At 42.1% G+C, this 23,817-nt stretch overlaps 1 protein-coding gene across 1 annotated transcript in view; it reads left to right on the forward strand.

Annotated features, from left to right (window-relative positions):
• The window catches only part of tshz2 (teashirt zinc finger homeobox 2), a 71,042-nt gene extending 53,333 nt beyond the window's left edge, over nucleotides 1-17,709 (forward strand). The window contains exons 3-4 of the mRNA XM_030767670.1: nucleotides 6,516-6,569; nucleotides 14,681-17,709. Coding sequence (XP_030623530.1) covers nucleotides 6,516-6,569; nucleotides 14,681-17,709 — 3,083 coding nt within the window. The remainder of the gene's footprint in view (nucleotides 1-6,515; nucleotides 6,570-14,680) is intronic.
• The last annotated feature ends 6,108 nt before the right edge of the window (nucleotides 17,710-23,817 follow it).

Raw genomic sequence — 23,817 nt, forward strand, 5'->3', positions numbered from 1 at the left:
CCTGAATCAGTCAAGGGGTCTTCACATGAGGTTGTGTTCCTCTTCAGCACTGCAGCCCCTCTCACATTCATTAGTATTTACACATCCTTAACATCCAGGAACACTGGATATGTGTTAGTAATGCAGACAGTGAGTGGTCTATGGCAAACAATAGAAGGTAATGTTTCCCACTCCAATAAGTAGCAGTACTCTGGAGTCCCCCAGTGCCTTAGCCATGATTATGTTCTGTGTTTGGGCTGCTAGCCAAAGACAGAGAGAGAGAGACAGCACCAGCTTCATTAGTGTATGGATTGTCTTTTAAGACCATTTAAGATCACACAGGCCCAGAGTCGAGTGTAACTACTCCTCCAAAACACAGAGACTCTCTGAAGTTTATCGAGTCATTTTCTCAGGCACTCCATCAAAGCGTTGCTTAGCATGCATCCTAGTTATCGCTCTTAAAACTTTATCGTGAGCATCTTTTTTTTTTTTTTTTTTGGATATTTCTTGATATCACTCCACTGTATTATCGTACAATTTCTGAGGTCTTATCAAGTATCCTAAAAATACCAGCCCATGGTACACCTGAGGAGAGCACACGGTGCAGATTGATATGAGACTTGTGGCAGCAGAGGAAGAAAATCCTCAAATAGAAGAATGACAAGTAATTACTTCAGGTGTCCATCAAACTCTGTTTGAAAATGTCAGTATATCGGATCTGGCATGATAGATTTACAACTTCAAAAGCCTGCAGAAAATAATTACTGGTGTCTAAACCATTGCTTTTGTGGGAGAGAGAATGGCAGAGAGAAAGAGAAATAGTTTCTCCAACTTCAGCCTTGCTTCAACAACATGTGCGAACACGTGTGTGTGTGTGTGCGTGTGTGTGTGTATGTGTATAACACTATTGCACCACAGGGGCAGTATTATTGCCTCAGTCTCATTTCGAAGTGCCAAAATGTCATCGTCCAGCTGGAGAGAGGATTCAGTGTCATTCAGGCCACATACATGCCATTCACACACACACAAGCACACATACACTCACACACACACACACACACACACACAAACACAGAGGGATAGCTGCAGTGCAAAGTTACAATCTCAGGGTTGAGTCTTAAAACACAACAACTTTGCCCCATGACGCCAATGCAGGAGGAGGTCCGCTCTCTGACGCAACCCTCATGGCTGGGGTCCTTTTGGAAACAGTGACAGACACGCCAGTAGTGTCAGTAAAGAGGCATCTGAGAGCTCAAAGCCTTATTGTGTGCCTCTCACTCCCTCATCACCCAGTCCAGATGGACACTCTCAATAAAGGTTACATTAGAATCAAGGCAGCTAAGTGCCAAGGCACCGTCTCAAAACTTTCACTTACCGTCCGTGAGACTAGGGTCTGTCGCACTGCACATCACATTCTACAGCTTCATCATAGACATAACATACATTATCTTAGGCCTTATTGTATTGATCTATAGATGTGTAATATTGATATAACTCTGTCTAGGATTTCACAACGAACTTTAAACTTCCAAGAAATTCCGGCGATGAGTCATAACCGCTCTTTATTTTCCCATTGGCCTGGTTCAGTTTTGGTTTGTGACACTTCATTGTCTCTTTTCAAAGAACACAGTGTATGAACTGATAGCTTTTATCCCTCCCGAATGTTTTTTTTTTCCCCTCCTCGGGCTGAACTGAGCGGCCGTGTGGGCCAGATGTTTGGGATTATTTTCCCCTCGCTGCCTCACTGTGGACTCTGTAGAGAAGCCCATCTGATGAGCAAGGCCACACACTGCTGTCTTTCTCTCTCCCCCTTTCATTCTCTCTCTCTCTCTCTCTCTCTCTCTCTCTCTCTCTCTCTCTCTCTCTCTCTCTCTCTCTCTCTCTTTCCTGCTCTGAGACATCTATTTGTATGGAAGAAAGAGTTGCTGAGGAAACTGTGGCCAGCCCCCCAAAACTTTTGCCCCGTCACTCACTGAAAGAATCATGTGTCAGGACACCGCCCGCACTGACCGGGTGGGGGGGTGGATGTCTGTGTTACAGTCTGGATGGATGTCTGTCATCCTGCAAAGCGACTTGATGAGAATTTGATACATGAAACAAAAGTTACAATGTACCCTAATTGCTTCAACATGAAGCAGGTCCTCTCAGGTCTGGAACATTTTTCTATCACAGTGAAAGTTCGTGGAGGTCTCACACTTTCTGTTGCTGGCTGAGTAGGACAACATATTAACACAAGTATTACTCATATATCTGTTAAAGGATATCATAAAATGAACTGCGTATTTCAGTTAGTGAAGCCAGACATAGCATCAATTTAAGGAAAGCAGGTGTGTGTTTGTGTGAATCCGGTCAAGCGTTAAGGCTTTGAGGAGAGTCCCATCACAGTGCGCATGTGTGTGTGTGTGTGTGTGTGTGTATGTGTGTGTGTCAGGACTGAAGTTATCTGTGAGTGTAAGAAGGCTGGTATCTCATCTGGCCACTGTGTAGCAGGAGAGGAAGTCAGAGCAGGACCGGAGGACGAGGCCCTGCTGCATCTTTAATTACCACTGATATCACCACGGTGAGGGGGAAAAGAGAGAGAGAGAGAGAGGAGAGGAGGGGAGAGTGAGATAGAGAGAGAGGGAGAGGAGCCCTGCGTTCACTTTTTAATTAAGGCTCGGTAGTGTAACTCGTCAATGTACATTATTGGAAGAATGAGCGTCAATGCCGTTGCTTTCTCTCCCCCTCCTTTATCTCTGTCAATGATTCAAAGGCATGATTTATGGTCGCACTCCGTCTCTCAGGATCATCCATCAAGCTCCCGGGCTCCGCCGCCCGCGCTCGCCTGTTGTAAATCATTCTGAAAGCCCGTCACTCATTTCCATTAAGCTTTCCCTCTGTCGCTCTGGTCTCCGCCTCTCTCAACTCCCTCCCTCCCTCTCTCTCCTTCCCCCTCTCTCTTTCTTTCTCTCTCTCTCTCGTTTTTCTTTGGTTGTACGCCGCCTTCCAACCACATGTGGGTATCTGTTCCATCCCACTGCTTCATCCGCCCACCCTCCTCTTTTCCATAAATGAACCATTTCCATTGGACAAGAAGAGGAATGTCACACCCGTCTGGAGAGATGGCCCTCCCTCTCTTCCCACATCACTCCTAGTGGAGTGTTCAGACGTGGAGTTGAAGACATAGTCATGTTTGTTTGTAAGGACAGATTAAAGCAGGAGCCCAGACAGAGACGTCCACTTCTTTAACGGCCGCCGTGTTTGGTTTGAGTGGACACACACACAGAACATGTATAGTTCGTGACTGTTTGTAAATGTTCAGGCTGACCCTTATGAGTTTTGTCTCAAGTGATTCAGCTTACCAAATAAACACTTGGCGGTTCATTTGTTGAGTCAGTTTGCAGAAGGGCAAAGTTACAATGAAACCTGTCAGAGCAGGGGGGAACAACACTGGTTATTTCTCTATTTCTCTATTTTATTTTATTTTTTGATACAGTTTCTTAAAATGCCACGTAAAATGCCTTCTGCAAACATTTTTAGGAAAAACACATCTAAAATACGCAAATCTTAAACTAAATGCCTAATGTGAACATAAAGTTTCTAGAGCAGTTCACGCTGGTGTGTCCTACCAGGAGTTTAGGAGGATGAATGTGTGTGTTCAGCACCTCACTTCTCTGGGTCCAAATCCACTGGTTTGGCTTCCACTCTGAATGAATGGAGGGACTGAATGGATGGATGGATTTACTGCTTTCACTGGACAAACTTCACTCTGGAGGTTTTCCTCTTTTTATGAGTAAGCCTGCTTGCCTTTTAAAAGTATGCACAAACAAAAAACAGAACAAATATTATGTTGTTTTTTTAATTGCTAATATGTCAGAGAAAGCGATTTGTCATTCAAATGCGGGAACTCGTTTATCTCTGTGGTGGAAAGAAGAGGTAAATGAAATGAGTCATGTTATTTGTGAGTGGATTTGGTTCCTCTGAAAGAGGAAATGATTAAGAGACTTTTTGTCCACAAATACACCAGCAGCATTAGTCTTGAGGTTACTCTCCACCTACACGGCAAAAACAAAACGGTTCCAGTGCTTCTTCTGCAACTCGTAACTCCTTGAGAAGTTATTTTTTCTTTGCTTTTTTTTTTTAAAGAAAAAAAATACAACAGGCATACTCTTTTATGAAGAAGGCAAGGAGACGACTCAAAAGAAGAATGTCAGTCTTTCTCCGTTTCTTAGGCCTCTCTGTAGGAGGCAGCTTTCTGGCCTTTCAATTCATTTGCCTACTCTCACTCTCTCACTTGCTCTCTCTTTCTCTCTCTCTCTCTCTCTCTCTCGTTCTCATCACCAATGTTATATCGGCGCGGCAAACTATCCCCTGAAAACAGCAGAAAAAGGGACTGTGTTCCAGAGAAGTGGGTGCCAGCAGATCTCACGGCTTTGGTCTTCCATTGTTTCTGTGGTGGAGTTTGTCAGGGGAGTGACAATATTCGCAGCGTGCGGCAGAAAGTTTCCTGCTTTTACACAAAACACTGGGCTCCTAATCATCGCACAGAGGATGTTTGACAACAAGCCTCCCGCAACAAACTTACCATTAAAATGAACAGAGACGGGGGAAAACGGGGCTGTTTTGGAAGTGTCTCTCCTGTCTGTCCCCTCCCTAGCCTCCCCGAGATCTCTCCCTCTGTTCTGTGCCTTTCTGAAGGTTTGGAGAGATCTTCCTCACCCTGTTACTCCCCTCATACCACCAAACAGTCTTCACTCTCCGCAAGAAACTGTCAGCACCTCCCTTAGATAAAACACCAGACGGCTTCATTGTATTATTCAAAGGGTGGAGATGATTGTTCACTGTTTGTGAATTATATATGTGTGTATACACACATGGGGTGGGTGTGTTTGTATGGAGTCAAAATTGTAAATATGTTTTTCAAAGATGTAGAGTAAGTTTTACTAGTTAAGTAGGATCTACAAATTGTATTTGGGGGCTTGTAAATACATGGGAGAATTAGCAGATAAGTGTACCTTCACTCACAAACACACAGTGAATTTTGTAAAATAATAATGAATTGATCCCTTTCATTGTACTCTGTTAAATTAAGCAGTTGTAATTTTAATGAAACTAAGTTTATTTGTCAGAGAGGAGAGGATAAGAATTCTCATACAGTGTTTTTGGAAGCTTGTAATGGGAATTCTGATACACTTTTTTTAGAAGCTTATGATGGGAATTTTAATACAGTGTGTTTGGAGGCTTATGATAGGAATTCTGATACACTTTTTTGGAAGTTTATGATGGGAATTCTGATACAGTGGTTTTGGAAACTTATGATGACATCATACAGGAAGATTAGTGACGATTATGCTAGCACTGTTAGCATGACAAGCAGATTAGCCAACGTTAAGTTAGCAAAGGCAGCGGACATAAGACAACACAACATAAACGACAACTCAGTAATGACTCAGTGAAACTCACCTGTAGATCCTTTGGGAGGATCGGGTGCTCTACCATATCTAAGTACAGGCGTAGGGAATGTTTTGACTTAAACGTTTTGAGCAATATAAAGGGAAACGTGCACCTAGAGGCAAACATGTACTGTAAGTCTATGTGAAGTGGAGTCAGCTCAGTGAGGTACATGACATAATGAAAGATGGTTATAAATACATTTTTGCCTTATGAGAAAGTGTGTCATGTTCTCTAGGCTGGCTCTTTGTCTTTGTCCCTGCCACCCCCCCCCCCCCCCCCCTCCCTACACTCCCCCACCCGCTTTGTCCTCACTATATATGTCAGACAAGGTGACTAAGACAAAGGCCACAGGAGCTGGTTTGTTCAGGCAAAGCACAAAGGACAGAGCACTGGATCCCAGTGGATCTTCTCCCTGCAGCAAACCTCTCTCCTTTCCATCTTGTGTACACTGCAGTGTAGTGACATTCACTTCAGCCCTTCAGTTGTTGGATATGTAACACAAACTGAGCTGTCAGCTTGTAACCGTCACTGCCCATGACTTAATGCACATCAGAGAGGGTCATAATTCCGGTTTTAATGAATGTGTTTTTATATGTTTAGATGCACGTGAGTCTTATCTGAAGAGCAAAGCTTTTTTGCCTAATTGAAGAATTATACAATAGAAATCTCAGTGAAGGGTCCGTGTATGTGACATATGAGATGTGAGTATATGAGATTTCTTTGTTCTGCACTGACCCCTGTGGTTTGTACACTGCCCTCTACAGGTGTTTTTTTTTGGGGGGTGGGGGGGCATTGTGGAACCTACGCTCCTAAGTGAATCATAGCCATATCTTCATCTCTGTCTCTCTATCTCTCCCTCTCTCTCTCTCTCTCTCTCTCTCTCTCTTTCTCTCTCTCTCTCTCTTTCTCTCACCCATGAAAAAGACAATGAATGAGTTGATCTTTGGTGAGACAGCAGCATTTTTAAAGGAGAAGGGAAAAGAAGAAAAAACGGAACAGCTGGCTTTCTTTCCTCTGTCTGCTGCCACACATGCAAACATTCCTGACCGATGTTCAATCAGGAAAAATTTGAAGCAAACCAAGACCCTTTCTTTTAATAGCAGTGTTTGCTCCACTGGTCAGCTCCAGCTTCAACCGTCTGCCACAGCGTGCAGCGAGTGGCCCTGTGACTTGCTGTCTGTGGTGGGTATGTGCCCCCACCTCACACACTCACACACTTTTAATAAGGGTGAATGAGGGGTAAACGGCAACCCCACAGATAAGAAGCGGCAAAAGCTTGTCATGTCAGGGAGTGGCGTGTCACAGGGCCCTCAGAGAAGATGCTGACAGTCTGCTATGCCACAGTGTGTGTTCACATGGGCCTACACTCCTCATCTATGCAAAGGGGAGAAAAGAGTGTGTGTGTGTGTGTGTGTGTGTGTGTGTGTGTGTGTGTGTGTGCATGTGGTGAGGGGGGTTGGACAGAGGAAGTGACTCTTTGAGGATTTCCACTGTGTCACAACACATCTGCAGTCACCCAAGTGTCGTATGTGGGCTGACAAGCAAGGTATTATAAAGGGGGTTTTTTTGTCTTCTGTCTTGTTTACAGAGGCCTGATGATGCAAATCTAAAAAAGACAGGAGTAAATGAAAGACAGGAGTAAATGAGAGTGCTTAGGTGAGGGTACAGGGGTGTGGTGTTCTCTGGGGTAGATCTTACAGTAACAGTTCAGTTTGAAACAGACCTGAAGACTGTTAGAGTACTGATGAACATAAAAAGCCACACATACAGTGAGTATAAAAGCTACACATACAGCGAGGATAAAAGATATACATACAGTGATGAACAGGCCCTGTGAACTTACCCTCAGCCATGGACAGAACAGACACTATTCTGTGGAGACCTAGAGACACCTGTTGGATGTTGCTGACCCTGTCATGTATTTCTTTTTTTTTTCTTTGGCTAAAGTGAAGTTTAGCAATGACTTGATTGTTTAAACCTTGTAAATTTGGTAGTATTTGTTAGAAGTTTCATATTAATGTTTTTCTTTGACATTTTTCACCTGCTAGATAGGAGCAGCTGCTTTATCTTAGCTTGCTAACATTTGAACAAAAATTAAACAACTTTTGTTGTGTTCTAATATTTTTTGTTCTGAGAGAACTGTTTTACTTTTTAATGTGGGTCAGTGTCAATATTAAAATGTTGACAACTGATTTAGAGATGTAAAAAAGTTTTTGGAACTGCTGCATATTTTTAGAAATCTCTGTAGTTTGTCAGTGAAAAGTTCTACCTGGTGACAGTGCTTTTGGAAAAAAACAATATTTGCCAGAGAGAATTGCCTCTTAGTTTCGTTATGGTATGTTTTACTGAACAAGTGAGCGATAAAGAACAGGCAGCTGCTTTATGTCGTTAACAGTTTATTTGTAAGGAAGTGTCTTATTATAATTTTTATGGTATTTTCATTGTCATCATTTTCCTCTCATTCTAACGCAACAGGCTTTGTTACCAAGCTCCTGTAAGTTCAGAAGTTCATAAAGCAAACCGTTATTTTCAACAGTCTTCTCAGGTTTAAAAAAACAACAACAACAAAAAAAAAACTCATAAGGGTGAAGGTAGTGATTTTAACGTGCCTCTGTCTTCCAGCAGTGTGTCTTTGTTATTGTGTTTGTTTGTTTGTTTGTTTGTGTTTTCCGGGTATGGGGGATAATCTGGTGAGCAGGGCCATGGGGTGGGTTGCATGGCCGATAGGTTAGGTTGTCTCCCCCCACTGGGTTCCATGTCCTGACTGAGGCGCCAGATCGCAAAGCTCTCCTCCTGCTCACTTCCAATTAGGCAGCCGGTCGACTGACGAGTCCACGAGCAAACAGCAGAAAAGAACAGCAGTCATGTGACGTGGCCGGTCGGAACCCGGGGTACCAGTCAGCTGAGGCATGGCCTTACGCTAACTCACAAACCCTCAGGAGCACGCTAACATTCTCCCATCAAACAGCAGTTATTTTGTTTGTTTGTGTGATTGACTGATTGTTTTTTTGGAGGTGGTGTGTGAAAAGAACCATGCTAAATTCCCCCCTCAGCATTTTTGCTGGCTCTAAAGTAATCTTTCACTATATAATCGACACAAAGCCAGTTTTCAGCAGTAGCTTGACTGTGTTTTAGGTTGCTGTTGTCAGTGGAAAAACTAAGTCTTTCTCATACCTTTGATATACTTTAGTCATTCTGAATAGTCTATCTTGGAACCCATTCTACAATTTTTGCACGTCTCTGCAACTTTACCCATGTCCTGCTTGAATTGTGAAGCTCTTATTTGATTATATTAGACCATTAAATATTTAATGTGTGGGTGTATGAAAGCAAGGCATTTATCTGCATGAATAGCTCCTGTTTAGTGAAGGACGTAATGCGCTTCAAGTAACATCTCCTTCATGCATACAAAAATGAACACTAATCTCTCATTCGCCTGGTTTTCAAGCAAAACCCTGAGAGAGGGAGAGAGAGAGAGAGAGAGAGAGAGAGAGATCTGAACAAAAACCACAACTCTGGAAATATAGTTACAGCCAACTCCCATTTCACAGGATTTTAATAGCTTCGTTTCTGTGTGTGCACTGTCTGGGTCGTAGGATGTGTGGTCACAGAGCAGGGTTGTGTGCATGCTGTTGTATGCATGTGTCATGTGTATTGAAAACACAGAGGAATAAATGGAAGCATGGCATGGAGAGGTAGCTGAACAGTGTTTGATTAGAGCATAAGCTCGCAGTGGAACACGAGGACAACTGACTCCTGTTTGTTCACATATGTAGGGTTTGATGTTGATTCTATGGTTAAGGTTGCAGTTATTCTAAGGTTAATATGCACATCAGTAAATCATATCTTACATTAAAATGACTGAATGCCTTCATTCAGCACAAGATTTGTAGTTACAGTATTTGTCACTTTATAGAGGTTTATAAGTTTGTGCTTATCTGGGCACAGAGCAGTGGAGAGAGAATGCTAACCAAGCTCTTGGGCTGTCTGAGGCTCGATATTGGTCAGTGCTTTAATTGTACCTGTTTAGGATTAACCGTTAAAGTATTGTCAGTGCAGTCTCCCTGTGGATGTCACACGATGTTTGAGGTGAAGCTAAAAGCCCCGCCTCCTGCCCCCCCTCTCCAACCTGTATACGACACACAAGTCACAAATAGGTCAGAAAATCACTGTAAGCTATTGGCGCAGTAGTCTCAACGTTTAGGACTCATTACTAGGCCACAACTGCAAGAGAAAATGAAGGGGAAAATGAACACAAGTGTAACAGTAGAAGTATTTTAAGAGGTAAAAAGGATTGTAACAGGAAGTGACCAACGTGTAATTTTGGCTGACTCCAGATGTACTTGGTTTTTCACATCAGTTCTGTTATAAATGGCTCGGAACAGGATCCGGAATGTTCTACAATTACCCAGAGCGTTGAATGCATGTCCAGTTGAAAGAATGGAATGGAAAGGACTCAGGATCAGGTTCTGACAAAGAAAGTGATTACATTTAAATGCCTTCATTTGTGAGAGGGCTATCACAGAAACAGACCTTTAGCATGTGGACTGAGTAGACCATGCCAGAGGAGTGATAGAAGTGTGTGATTTATCAAAGTCTCTCTGCTGGTTCACTATTGTGACTGTTCTCACTCTTGAACTCTTTATTTAGGGCAGAGCTGGGTAAAGCCACAGTGATCTTGGCTGTCATAGCTTATGACAAAAATCAATAGCTCCACCATTGTGTCCAACAAAGGCCTCCCTGTGTTAGGTTGGCTTGGGCGTGCCAGTTGTATGGCTACATTTGTGTAGTTTACACGATTTTCCTGACTCGTTTTGTTAATGTTTGTGTGTGTGTGTATGTGTGTATGTGTGTGTGTGTGTGTGTGTGTGTGTGTGTTTTTCTGTGTGTGTGTTTGTGTGTGCAGCATTCTTATGTGGGACACGACTAGCCATGCTTCTCTTTCTTTTCATTTTTTTTTTTTGCAAACTTTTTTTTTTTTAAGCACGGCATAAATCTGGGAGATGAAAATGTCACGGAGCAGGTTCATTTTGCAAAGAGGTTTTGATTGCCATGTGCGTGTAATTGATTGTTCCAAGGACATGGGGAAATCTAGAAATGTCATAACAGGCCCTGCTTAGGTTGGTCCCACTGCTAGAGCAATCAATGAGAAATAAAAAGAGCTATTGATTTGTCCACAGCAAAAAAAAAAAAAAAAGAGAGAGAGAGAGAGAAAACTGTAGCCTGAGACAGAGAACAAATCGCGGTTAGACTGGCGTTGACATTACAGGCCTGTCAGTGGCTTTTCTGAATCAGGCCTGGTGTCCTCTGAAGATAGTGTTGCACTCTCTCATGTTCACTCAAACCTGGGAGTTTGCAGCTGTCTTTTTGCTAACTCCCAAACTCCTGCTACCCCCCCCCCCCCCCCCCCCCAGGCTGATCAGTTGTGAAGTTTATCTATTTTTTTACCCAGATGTGCGCTGATGTTGACGGTAGTTACACCTACTGCGAAGGCATTAGTGATAGTCAACAGAAAAGCAAAACCGAAAATAAGAAGAGAGTCAGTTTATGAATACTGATTTTATTATTTCATCAAACCAGTGAAAAACAAACCATTGAATTGTTGGTGACTGACATATTAGATCTATTAAAACAGTCCTTATCCCACAGGAAATCATTTTCCTGCAGTTGTGGTATGCTTAAAGGATATGAAATCTGAGGGGCTTTTTCCAGTTATTTTTGTAAATTCCTGTAAATTAATCTAATGTCAAAATCTGTCCATGTGTGTCAACAGTCATTTTATTATTTCTAAAAACATCTTTTGTTTGCCTCATTTCAGATGAGTCACTGAGATGTGATCCAGCTCTTGCAACATTTCAGTATGTAATAGATGATTCTAGACCTTTTATAAATGAGATTAGGCAACTTTAATGCTGGACAAATGTAAAAGTAAAAGAAATGCTGACTATGAAGAATGAGCTGTCAGTGACATATGTTAAATATGTCCTGAGAGCTGGGGCTTTATTTACTCAGTTTCCTGCTGCCAGCACGCTGGACCTTGTAGTCCTTATTTTTGGCAGAGAGGAAACTAATATTGCTAGATTGTAAACAAAGGGAAAATGACTTGTTTAGTATTGGGTCCAAATCTGTCTAGCCAGCTCGACATGGTTATGCCAAATTCGTATCTGCATAAAAAAAAATGTAGACTATGGATTACAATTTAAAACGAATGACTGTTAATGTTCTTATTCAGGTAGTAATGGGAGGGAGGGAAGTTAGAAAAAAATAGCTAAAATTCTATATGCTAATGCTACTATACACTTTGTGAAATACCATATTGAGTTTGCATTTTTTCACAAGTTCTCTGGGAAACGGTTTGGCTGAGAATTCAACAGCTCTCAGAAATCTAGGACTTGTAATGCCAAGACACTGCTCCAGCAGATTCATGCTGTAAACATTTCAAGTGTCTAATTTATGACGGACACCTTAGGTTTTTTGACCTTTTGCATATCCCTGTTTGAAGTCATAAATTTGTAGTGACACAGATTGGATGGTTTACAGGAGTTTATGACATGCTAAATCTCCGCAGTGGCGGGCCAGCTTCTTATTTTTTGCAAGGCTAGCTGGACTGGGGTCTGTATTCGCTCGTTTCAAAATGGTACACAACGCTACAGCAGCTACAACAACATCCACAACAGCATAAAATACAGCACAAGCACTGCTCCGTACCCATGGGGCTAAATGAAATGGGTGCTGCGGTTGAGTGTTCACGTGGACATGCGTGCCTTAGCTATTTAGGCTCAACAGCACGGTAAGTGTATACTGAGGGGCAGTGTATACTGAAAAGAATTTGAGCGCTTTCTGTCTCAATCTCAGGTTGTGCCTTGCATTTTTATTGATGAAAATATAAATATGGCAGGGCGTGAGATCAGGCTGTAACTGAAGAACCTGGTGCTGTTGCGCCCCTTTGTTTTGTGTCCTCTCATCACGTTAGTGACTTTTGGGCTTAGACGGGGTCTCTCTTGCATCTGGAGGCACTCTGCCCTTGTATTTGATTTTGTCTTTCGGAGCCCTGCTGGCTGCCAAGAACCGCAAGCTGCCAGGCAGCAGCTCCTTATTGCAAATTGGTCTGAGAGTATAACTATTTATGAAAGGGTGTTATAAAGATCTTACTACTTGAAGGTTAATTTGTTGCCTTTGGTGGTGTTAGCGTATGGTAGAACATTCCGGAGATCATGAGCCCTGTGAGGGAGCTGTATGTAGAGCTGAAACAGTTCTGATTTTCTGTGTGAAAAACTCATGTGTCTGTCAGTCACGTTGCAAACTTCATTTGGAATAAAATCATAATCATGCCTAACTAAATCCATTCTAAATTTAGAGGAATTCGTCTGAGATGGAGAGGCCTAGATAAACTTTGTGGAGTTTTGATAAGGCAGTATAGGTTTTTCTGTTGCACAGTGCTCCAGTGTGCAGCACAGAACACAGAAGTACATCAGTTAGACTTTTCACATTTTTTTAGGGTCTTCATGAACGTGATCATAACACACAAAACATCCCTGACAGCGCACTTTGAAAAGCACTCCGTAATTACAAAGCGCAAAGCACTTCACAATGAATCAGTTAATACACTGAAATATTACAGTCCTTTGTCAATGTGTTGAGAAGGCAGTTTCCCATTTGCCATCTAAAAAAAACAAAAAAAATGTCTTCACTGACCTGAGAAGACTGAGGTTGCGACGCCTTGGAAATCTCACTGGTGAAAATACTGGGACTCTTGTTGGCGGGACTCCTTTTCTCCATGTTTTGTTTTGAAAGGCAGAATCACGTTTCCATCTTCTTCCATTAGCTGGCAGCCGTTCACCTCCAGGCTTCCTCTTGAGGCACTTGTGAAATATTGATAAAAAAGATCTTATTTTCAGAATCCCGAAGCCCATCCATCGCAGGGGCAACACGCTGCAGCACTTCTGCCGTTTGCATTCGTACTTCCCAAACACTGTCTGTATTTGGGAAAGAAATATTAAGCAGAGGAAATGCAAGTGCCTGGTCCAGCCCGTTAGAGCCTATGTATTTTTAACAGGGCATGTTTCCCTGCAACTGCCCCAGAGAAAGAAAGTGAAAATCTAAAGCATGGTTTTGAAAACTTTTTTTTCCTTTATGTGGTCTACCAGGTTAGCATTTGCACCTGTACTATGGTGAATTTTATAAAAGTGTGCTAATAAAAATCATTAGTATTATGAATGTCATAGATCGGAAGCATAGACATGGAAACTACAAGGAAACAAATTAAACATGGGCAGATATGACACACAGGAGTTTGTGCATGAGCTGAGAGACTGGATTGTCCAAAAAAATATAATTATTGCTTAAGTGAGACATGCACTACATGGTTTGGCATCTTTTTGAAAAATTATCTTATTTGTCAGGCCTGTCATTCTACCCTCCTCTGTTTTTATTTGTTAATTTAAGGTAATGAAGGTGATTGAAGTCTCTTTTTAGGAAGGTGGACAGGTTCCTCTTCTTTTGAGTGTTCAAAATCATAATTGTAGTAATCATTTCCTCATAAAATCACTACAGTAACCAGTCAACATCTCTGCGTTTTGTAGCTTGTTCTCTAAGTCTAGATTTTCTTAATCTGTATCAAAATAAACATACAATATTTCAAATACGGTATACCTTTGACACAACCGTTCTTCATAAAATGACATCAAATCCTTTTGTATTCCGGCTCTATATTCCAGCACATATTCCAGTTAATAGTTACTCAGATTTGCTGTGCTGAAAGGGAAGTATAGGAGTACACTTGGTTTTTTTTTCAGTGCAGACTGAAGATAATCCTGATCACTTTGGAATAGGTCATTAGAAATAACACTCAGCTAACCCCAGGAGAAATCAATTGCGTTTTGTCACTCAACAGCCAAACGGTTGTCGTAAACATCTCAGCACAGGGATGGAGAAATCATTGGCACAGCATTAAGTCAATGGCATGTCGTGAATCACCAGAATGCCGCCCATGCACTAACCACTGGCCAGTGAAGGCTCTGGGCCTATGTGCTGTATTCTGTTTCCCATCTGAGAATAATATTTGCTAAGCATATTTTAAGCCAAATACTATTTATTTATTTATTTATTTATTTTTCTGCCAGTGTACTTCTTCCTAAGTATCTCTCAATCATGGGACACTGTGAATGTGTACAAACCTTATTCAAAATTAATCTATTGCTCTGACGTGTTTTTAGCATAAGTGGTACTGAATCCATAACTCTAAACTGTGTCTTATTCTGTCTTTTAGTGTACGAACCAGATGATGACATCGGTGTCCAGGAAACGATTGCAGAGGATGAGGGTGAAAATGGTGTGCAGACTGAAGAAGACAGTTCTGAGAGAATCAGCCCAAAGGCTCCAGAGGACAGAGAAACAGACAACAAAAGCAGCTATAGTTTCCAGAACTCTCCCCTCAGTGTCCTCTCTAACCAGGAGGTCGAGCTTGAGTCTCGTCTGAGTGACGGCAGTGACAGGCTTTCTGACTTTAAAACTTCCTCACCTCCAGAGGGGCAAAAGGACGAGGAAAGCAACAGTGCAAAACTGAAGGACGAGATGAATAGCAGCCTGGAGAAAATGAGGGCTGCATATTCCAACTTCCTTTCAGATTCCTACTGGTCAAACATTGGACTTGATTTGAAGGTTTGCAACACCGGCAGCAAAGCAAACTGTGACAGCACCAATGGGAGCACCAAAAGTGAGTTTGATTGGCACCAGGATGCACTGTCCAAAACCCTGCAGCAAACGCTGTCTCCCAAGCCTGTGTCCAAACCTAACCTCTTCAGTTCGGTCCACCTGTACAGGCAAAACAGCAAAGCATGCGGTGCTGTCTTCACAGGAGCAAGTCGGTTCCGCTGCAAAGACTGCAGTGCGGCCTACGACACGTTGGTGGAGCTGACAGTGCACATGAACAAGAGTGGCCACTACCAAGATGATAACCACAGTAGACAAAGCATTGCTTCCACCTCCTCTTCCAAGAGCAGAAAGAGGAACTTGCAAGACATGGAAGGGAAAGAGGACGCTCAGAAAGTGCTTAAGTGCATGTTCTGTGGCCACTCATTTGATTCACTTCAGGACTTGAGTGTCCACATGATCAAAACTAAGCATTACCAAAAAGTGCCTTTGAAAGAGCCTATCCCTGTCATCACACATAAATTAGTTCCACCAGCTAAGAAACGAGCATATGAAATCACAAGACCTTGCTCTCCTGACTCTACTACAGGGGTAGCAGGTTACAGCGAAGCTCCAAAGTCATCCGGACTTCCAAACGTACCCAACAACCGTTACGGTTATCAGAATGGTGCTAGCTACACATGGCAGTTTGAGACATGCAAGTCTCAGATTCTGAAGTGTATGGAGTGTGGAAGCTCTCACGACACCCTTCAGCAGCTGACCACCCATATGATGGTCACTGGGCACTTCATTAAAGTGACGAACTCAGCATCCAAGAAGGGCAAACAACTGGCCTTGGATCCTATAGCAATTGAAAAGATGCAAGCACTGACTGAACCAACCACTAATGAACTTGAGGGTGAAAAACCATCACCGAAAAGCACGGCGTCTGGAGACTCTGAGAAGACTGTGGAGAAAGAAAAGTTACCAGACAAAGTCGATGAAAGTGAGGACAAGGGTGACAAGCTGGAAGGTGAGGATCAAAAGACTACTGATGCTACTTTTAAGTATCCATATTTGCGAGAGGAGGACCTTGAACAAGGGGCCAGTGGAGGGGGTGACATACTGAAGTCTTTAGCTAATACTGTGGCCTCAGCAATCAACAAAGCTCAAACAGGGACACCCAGCTGGAGTGCTTATCCCAGCATCCATGCTGCCTACCAGCTCTCTGGGGTGATCAAGAACGCTCCCCTCTCCACCTCTCCACCCATTCAGCTCAAGCAGACACTCAACAACAAGCTTAGACCAATTGCCCCCAAGGGGAAGTTTTATCAGGGAATCCGAGGACTCGAGAGTTTCCAGGGACATCACTATGCGGACATCAAAAAGGAGAAGGGTGGCGCTTGTGATGGGAAGGCGAGCCAGAGCATTAAGTTTGATCTGCTGGAGAATGATGACAGCGATTGTCGGGATGATTCCTCCTCCTCTTCAAAGCTGGATGCGGACTGTGCGGGTGAAGGGAACGACATGATCAAAGCAAAGTTAAGCCCAGCTTTCTCTGACAGAGGCAACCCATCACCGAGTCCGCATGCCAGCAATGGGCACAGCAGCTCCTCAGAGCTTGTCACCGACTCACAGGAAGTCCTTAGCATAAACCCTCTAAGTGCACTACAGTCTGTCCTGAACAATCATTTGGGCAAGGCGAATAAGCCAAGGCAAGAGAGCAGTCTGGCTGCTCGTACGCAATCCATATTCTCTGAAATGAGCAGAGGCCTGGAGAAATCCACCTCAGTGCTCAGCCCTTCTGTCGGAATCAGGGCCAGCGACAGCTTCATGTTCACAAACAATGACCAGCCCATAGACTTAACAAAACACAAACACACCAAACCGAGCTCCTCCGTATTGCAGTCATCCACACCCATGCCCCAGAAACATGCGCTGTCTGACATTGCTGATATGGTCAAGGTCCTTCCCAAAGCCACGACGCCAAAGCCCTCGATGCCATCAAGGGTGCCTGCAGTGAAACTGGAAACGGATGTCCGACGGTTCGAGGACGTTTCCAGTGAGGTTTATTCAGTCCACAAGCGTAAAGGCAGGCAGTCAAACTGGAATCCACAGCACCTGCTCATTCTTCAAGCCCAGTTCGCTTCCAGCCTCTTCCAAACATCAGAGGGCAAGTATCTCCTATCTGACCTTGGGCCTCAAGAACGGATGCATATCTCAAAGTTTACTGGGCTTTCCATGACCACCATAAGCCACTGGTTGGCCAATGTCAAATACCAGCTTAGGAAAACAGGGGGCACCAAATTTTTAAAGAACATGGACACTGGTCATCCAGTGTTCTACTGCAACGACTGCGCGTCTCAGTTCCGAACCCCGTCCGCTTTCATCTCTCACCTCGAATCCCATCTCGGCTTCCAGATCAAAGACATGAGCAAACTGCCAATGGAGCACCAAACAAAAGTAACAGAGGCTGAACTGACAAAGGCCCTTAGTGTTCGGGCAACAGAGGCGCTGGTCACTGAGGAAGACATTGACTCAAAGTTCAAATGCAAACTCTGCAGTCGGACGTTTGCCAGTAATCACGCTGTCAAACTTCATCTGAGTAAAACTCACAGCAAATCACCTGAGAATCATTCACAATATGTGGAAATGGACAAAGAGTAGTATCATTGATTTTTACTACCTGTAGGTTTCATGTTAATTGACTGTAATTTCTCTGCTTTTTTTCTTTTTCTTTCTCTCTCTTTTTTTTAGGAAAAAAAACACGGGTCAAAATTAATTTTCTCCATGATGTTTCAAGTAGCATTACTTCGTATGCTTAAAATACATCTAAAAATAATGTTTAAAAAAAGAAAGATTTCATTATAATACTGACACCATGGACACTGGCTGGACTAATATGAAGTAAAGGGAGATAGTATGATGGTAAAGAACACATTGGCTTCAGTCTTTGCACCCTGCTGAAATATATTGCCAGTAAAAAGGGAAAAAAGGAAAAAAAAATTTTTAAATAACTTGTATTACTGCTTGAAACATACTTGCTGATGTTTGCATGCAATAGCTCTGGCTATGAGTACTATTTATTTGTATGATAATGACAACTTTTAATTGTATTACTTTAAGAACACAATTGATTAATGCATTAATCGTAATTTACAGCTCCAGTGAGTTACCTGCATGGACATTCGGGTGTTCTGTCAGGTAGCCAGACTCATGTTAAAACATTGACTGACATGTATAGTGTAATGCTCTGTACAAATGTTTGTGTTGCAATTATAGACCAGAAAAGCACTTTAATAAAAGTTTGTTCACCAGTTTAAGCTCCAAATTCAGTGAGTGAGCTTATAGATTTAGACTGATTGAAAGTAAGGAGATCTCACATCAGTACATCAATGTAAATATAACATTGAAAAAAATGTCTCACCTTAAAACGATTGTGAGACAAAGAAAACATGCACCTTTTATACCAGTACAAATAAAACGTTAACATTTTCTAACTGGCTACCAGTACTCTTATTTCCAGTTGTTCATCAGTGAAACATTCTGCGTTTGGGGGTAAATTCAAATCTACAGGATTTAATGGGCCAGGAGACAAACTAGAATAGAATAACTTTGTGCATGCTCTCAAAGGCAATGATTTTCTTCTTCTGTCATGTACTGAAAAAATGAACAAAAAGAACAAACGCGTTCAACACAGTACATTTACTCATGTTGTACAGGTTACTACAGACACTCATTAGTATGTCTGTACAATAGATGCAGTTTTTTAATGTCTTCTCTTATGTTTCTTTTGTCTCTTTTTGTGAAGTGAAATATATAAGAATTTAGTGATCCTTTATTTTGGAAAGTATGAGCTAAAAAGTTTATAAATGCACTAAAAATATAAACCATTTTCCTCTCACTCTAGCCTTGTGCTTCGTTAGAACCTCACTCACAATCTGAAGACTAAAGATCTCTTCTACTGCCCTCCCCTCTCTTTCTCTTTCTCTCTCTCTTCCTGCGTATGACATGAGGACATGTGTCTCTCTTACTGTTTTCTTAATCATTTCTGGGAACAAATGTACAGCTTACATCATATTGCTGGAGGAGGGAGGAGTTTTCATTGCGTGTCTGCGTATTCAGCTTTCTAGCTTTATCGTAACAATTAAACATACTTCCTACAGCTCCCCCGTTATTTCGAAGCTATTAAAAAATAATTGCCTTCTAAATTCATAAACATTTTTATGCTCTTCCATCTCTCTCACTCTCTCTCTCTCTCTCTCTCTCACTCTCTCTTTTTCTTCAAGCAATCAAGTCCTCAATTATCCCCACCCATGGTATCTTTTTTATAACGGACGACTGACATTTGATGGTAAATGGGAAAAAAGCACATGGGTGCTGGGCTGATTTGAATATTCTGACACCAGCTTGCCCTCTATTGTTTGAAATGAGCAGGCAATCACGATTGTTCATCAGATGACTCCTAATGCAGTTAAAGCATTCAGCAGTAATTTCTCCTTGCATTTATAATTACAGGCATGAAGCTCCACACCTCAGTGAACAGATTAAAGCTATAAATTATTTAGTGCCTTGCTTCACCGATGGAGCCCCTGATTCCACCGCCAGACCATTATGTTAGGGAATATCAACCTCTTTCAAATAGGAGGACAGCAAGTGATTTAAGATACGGCCCGAACAATATGACAAAACGAATGCAATACTCCGGTCATTTGTGCTTCTTAATTAAAATTGAGAGTGAGCTTCTGAAGTGTCTCGTCAGATAGACGGCCACTGTGACTGCTGTAACTCACAATTGAGTCATTTAGCCTTGGCGGTTAATGGTGAAATTTTAAATGGCCTTGCAGAGGATGAGCACGGTTTTTGAAAATGTATTCGCAGGTAGCAGCTGAAAGGCGAAGATTCACATAAAGCCACTTGAAAGAAAAACCCTCTCGCCGAAGGTAATCTGAGGGCGGAAATTAGCACTCTCTAATATTAATTCAGTCCAATAATTCAAAGTCATGCTAGATTTATTGCCACATTAAAAGCACATCGGAGATGGAAATATAATCATGGTTTTAAAACATCACAACAATTACATGAATTGTTAAAACCCCTGTTTACATAACAGAAATAGAACAAAATAAACTATAACACAACATAACGATCGAAATGTCAACCGACAAATGGACATTAACAAACATGAATATTCACATACTGTTATCGCTCTGCTCAGAAACCAATCACTTGAAACACAACACACACTGTTAATGTCAGATCAGATCAGACTTGGAATTTTATCAGATTTTTATTCAAAATATTGTTTTTTGGTTTTTTGTTTTTTTTTTGCAATTGAAAAATGTGTTGTGTGAGTAGTTGTTCATTTTGTGAGATGTATTACAGATATCTCTAGTAACAGAGCTTTTTCTTTTTCCTCTCCAAATGCTTAATGCAGCAAATGTGTTCTACCTTTTCCTTTAGGGCCTAGTGCATCAGATTGTCAGAGCGCCACTTGAAAAGTGTCACTCGTCAGCCTAATTAAGTCACAGTACTGCCTGTGTGCTTCTCCATGCTGATTGTAAGCCACACAGAAATAAAACATCTAATGTGTGCAGTAACTGGACTAAAATAATCACAAATTTAATATACCCCCCACCACCCACATCACTACAAACAACAACAACAACAACAACAACAAAATTCTCAGGGAGCTGTGTGTCGTGTATCATATGAATTTTAAAATAATGGAAATGTACTGGCAAAATGCACAGTCAAAAGAAATCTAAAAGATTTGTATTTACATGTTTCTGCACATATTGCCATAAATGCCACCTAATAAGTCTTCTCCTTCTAGTAGATGTCAGGTATTTTGGGCCAATTAATTATTAAACATTATGGTTATTTTTCCAGGGAAAGGGTGGTTGTTTGTTACAAAATTGCTGAGGTTGAGGGTGTGAATGTAGTGTTTTAGAATCATTTGTTTAGTAATGAGTTGACGGTTAGACCGTGATTTTAAAATTGTCTCTCCTGTGTTGTATGAGTGTCTCCTAAACATGAGGTGTAAACAGTGTGAAATGACTATAGAAGGCCATTCTGCTCTATTCTGCCTGCAGGATGTCCTCTCTGCTCTACACACAGTCTGTGTTTTAGGTGTGAGGCATTTTGTTCTCTGCTCTACACACTGTCTGTGTTTTAGCTGTGAGAGATATGCTCTCTGCTCTACAGAGTGTCTGTGCTACAGGGCTCGAGGGTGAGATCAGTGTCAATCAATAATATTTAAGTGCGCGTTTCTGCAAAGATGGGATACTCAAAATAAGAGAATCCACATGCTTTGAATAAAAATACCCCCCCCCCATACACACACACACACACACACACACACAGACACACACACACACACACACACACACACACTTACATTCTCTCTCTCTCTCTTTCACACACACACAGAGTGAGAGCCAGAGGCAAAGCAGGCCTTGAGCCTTTGAGAAATCGGTCAGTCTGAGCGAGGTTTGGTTTGAGGCCTGGTCAGGAATAGATGTTGAGGGGCGTGTAGAGAGACTGTGTTTGGGTTTTAGGTCAGTGAACTCTGGCTCTGTTTACAGAGCCAAGGAAACGGTTTGAATCTGCTGCCGTCACAGCTGATTCATGTCACTATGAGTGGCGGATAACCTGAGGGTTGCCTAGCTGACAGTCAGACGGATTACAAGCAAGCAAAACGGCAACGCCAACCCCCCCCCCGACACACACACAGACGCACACACACACACACACACGCGCACACGCATGCACACACACAAGCTCAAGGCCTGCAAAGGGGCAACACATTTCAACAACAGTAGGCAGATGCTTTTACACATACACACATACATAGATACACACACACTCAGCCATGTACACACACACACACACACACACACACACACACACACACACACACACAAGCCTGTCTATGCCGCTGTCAAAAAGATTAAACAGGGCCACCCATGTTAGCCATAAGCTTCTATTTCTCTCTGTTCATGGGCCTACATGCAGAGCTTTGTCTGACAGAGTTTCAATGGCCTGACATTTTCCCAAACAAAGCAGGTTCTAATGACAAACACTGCCTTTGGTAACTTCGAAGACAAGGCCAAATGACAGTTTGACCAGTTTCTACCAGGAGCAATGACTCCTTTATATTTTATATTTTTAAATGACAGTTTGACCACTTTCTACCAGGAGCAATGACTCCTTTATATTTTTAGATTGCCAACAGCTGTCACCTGCATAGCCAATGCACAGCTTCAGGCTAAGTGGCTTACATACTCTCTGTGTTAAATGTACAGATTCAGGCTGAGTCTCTTATGTGCTTTAAGTGTTAACCACGGTGCTAACAGAGCCATGGAGCCTTAGCTGTGTGATGTAGCAGAAAACAGGGCTGGGCCCACAGCATAGGGCCTGGGAATGCGCTGACGTGGGCAGAAGGCCAGGGTTGGATCAGACTTAAGCTCTGGATGGAGAAATGAGTGTGATCTGTTGAGAGAGAGAGAAAGAGAGTGTCAGTTTGGATTTGTGGCGGCATTGTGCCCTGAGGGCCTGGGGCTGTGACATATATGATGAACCACTTTCAATCCAGTGTGACTTCTCTCATCTCCCAATCCCCCCACTGTCACTGTCCAGTTGAACCAATCACACTGCAAATCGGTTATCCTACCTATGAAGGCCCAAAGATGCCAAGAATTTACATTTAATTCAGATGAATTTAGATTCCGTTTTCTTGTGATAATGTGTAAACATTTCTTTTCTTCAGATCTCGACTTAATTATGTCATTATCACGAAATAACGAAACTTTGTTTTCTCGAGATAACGACATATTTAAGTCGAGATTTGGAGACAACAAAGAAGAATAACACGTCATCACGTGAAAACGGAATCTAAATTAAATGTACATTCATGGCATCTTAGAGCTTCCATATCTACCCATTGCTTGTAATTATGTCACCACTTGCCAGGCCTAACAAGTAGGCGATCTCAAAATGAAAGACAAATTAATCTTACACCAAAAAAAAAACTGTTTATTGCAAACAATTTGAAAATATCTGTTTATATTAGGATATATGAAACATACTAGACGATGCAGGCCTTTACATATGCATATACGCTTAGTTGCCAGTCAGAATATGGTCTAATAACAATTCTCCGACTGGCCACTATGCTGCACCGCAAATCCACAACTCGAAAACTTGCGTACAAGAGTTGAGACTGGACGTGAGATTTGATCGTAGCTTCCGCTCATGTCCATATTGATAAATGGCAAGCTTTGTGTGGAAATGACCGTACGCCCAATTTTCTGTCGTTTCGTAAATTAGGGCCATTATGTGTCTACCAAGTACTGGAGATAATTATTGTTTACAGTTTAAATGAGAAGCAAAATTGTTGTTGCGTGGGAATTAAGTGAAGTAAACACGAGACCTCATGGCAAAGCTGGAATCAGTAAAGCAAAATCCTCTTTTTATTTACCATTGTATTTACCTTTATATCTGCACTCATAGCTGCCTAGTTGTAATCATGGCCTGAAATGTTTTGCTGTACGCCAGTCTCAATAGTCAGGAAAAATGTTTTTTTCTTCTTTTTGTTTTCTTTCTTTTTCTAGGGGGTGGGGAGTAGGGAGGGGGTAAAGAACCTGTATTATTATCGATCATCACATCAGATGCATAGCTTGAGTCAATCTGCAATTTTCACGAGAGCGGAATGCCTCAGACTGTAGAGAGTGACTGAATTCGACAGCGGTTTTTGGAGAATGGGACTCCATC

The sequence above is a fragment of the Chanos chanos genome, chromosome 3, assembly GCF_902362185.1.
Source record: "Chanos chanos chromosome 3, fChaCha1.1, whole genome shotgun sequence".
Taxonomy (NCBI): Eukaryota; Metazoa; Chordata; class Actinopteri; order Gonorynchiformes; family Chanidae; genus Chanos; species Chanos chanos.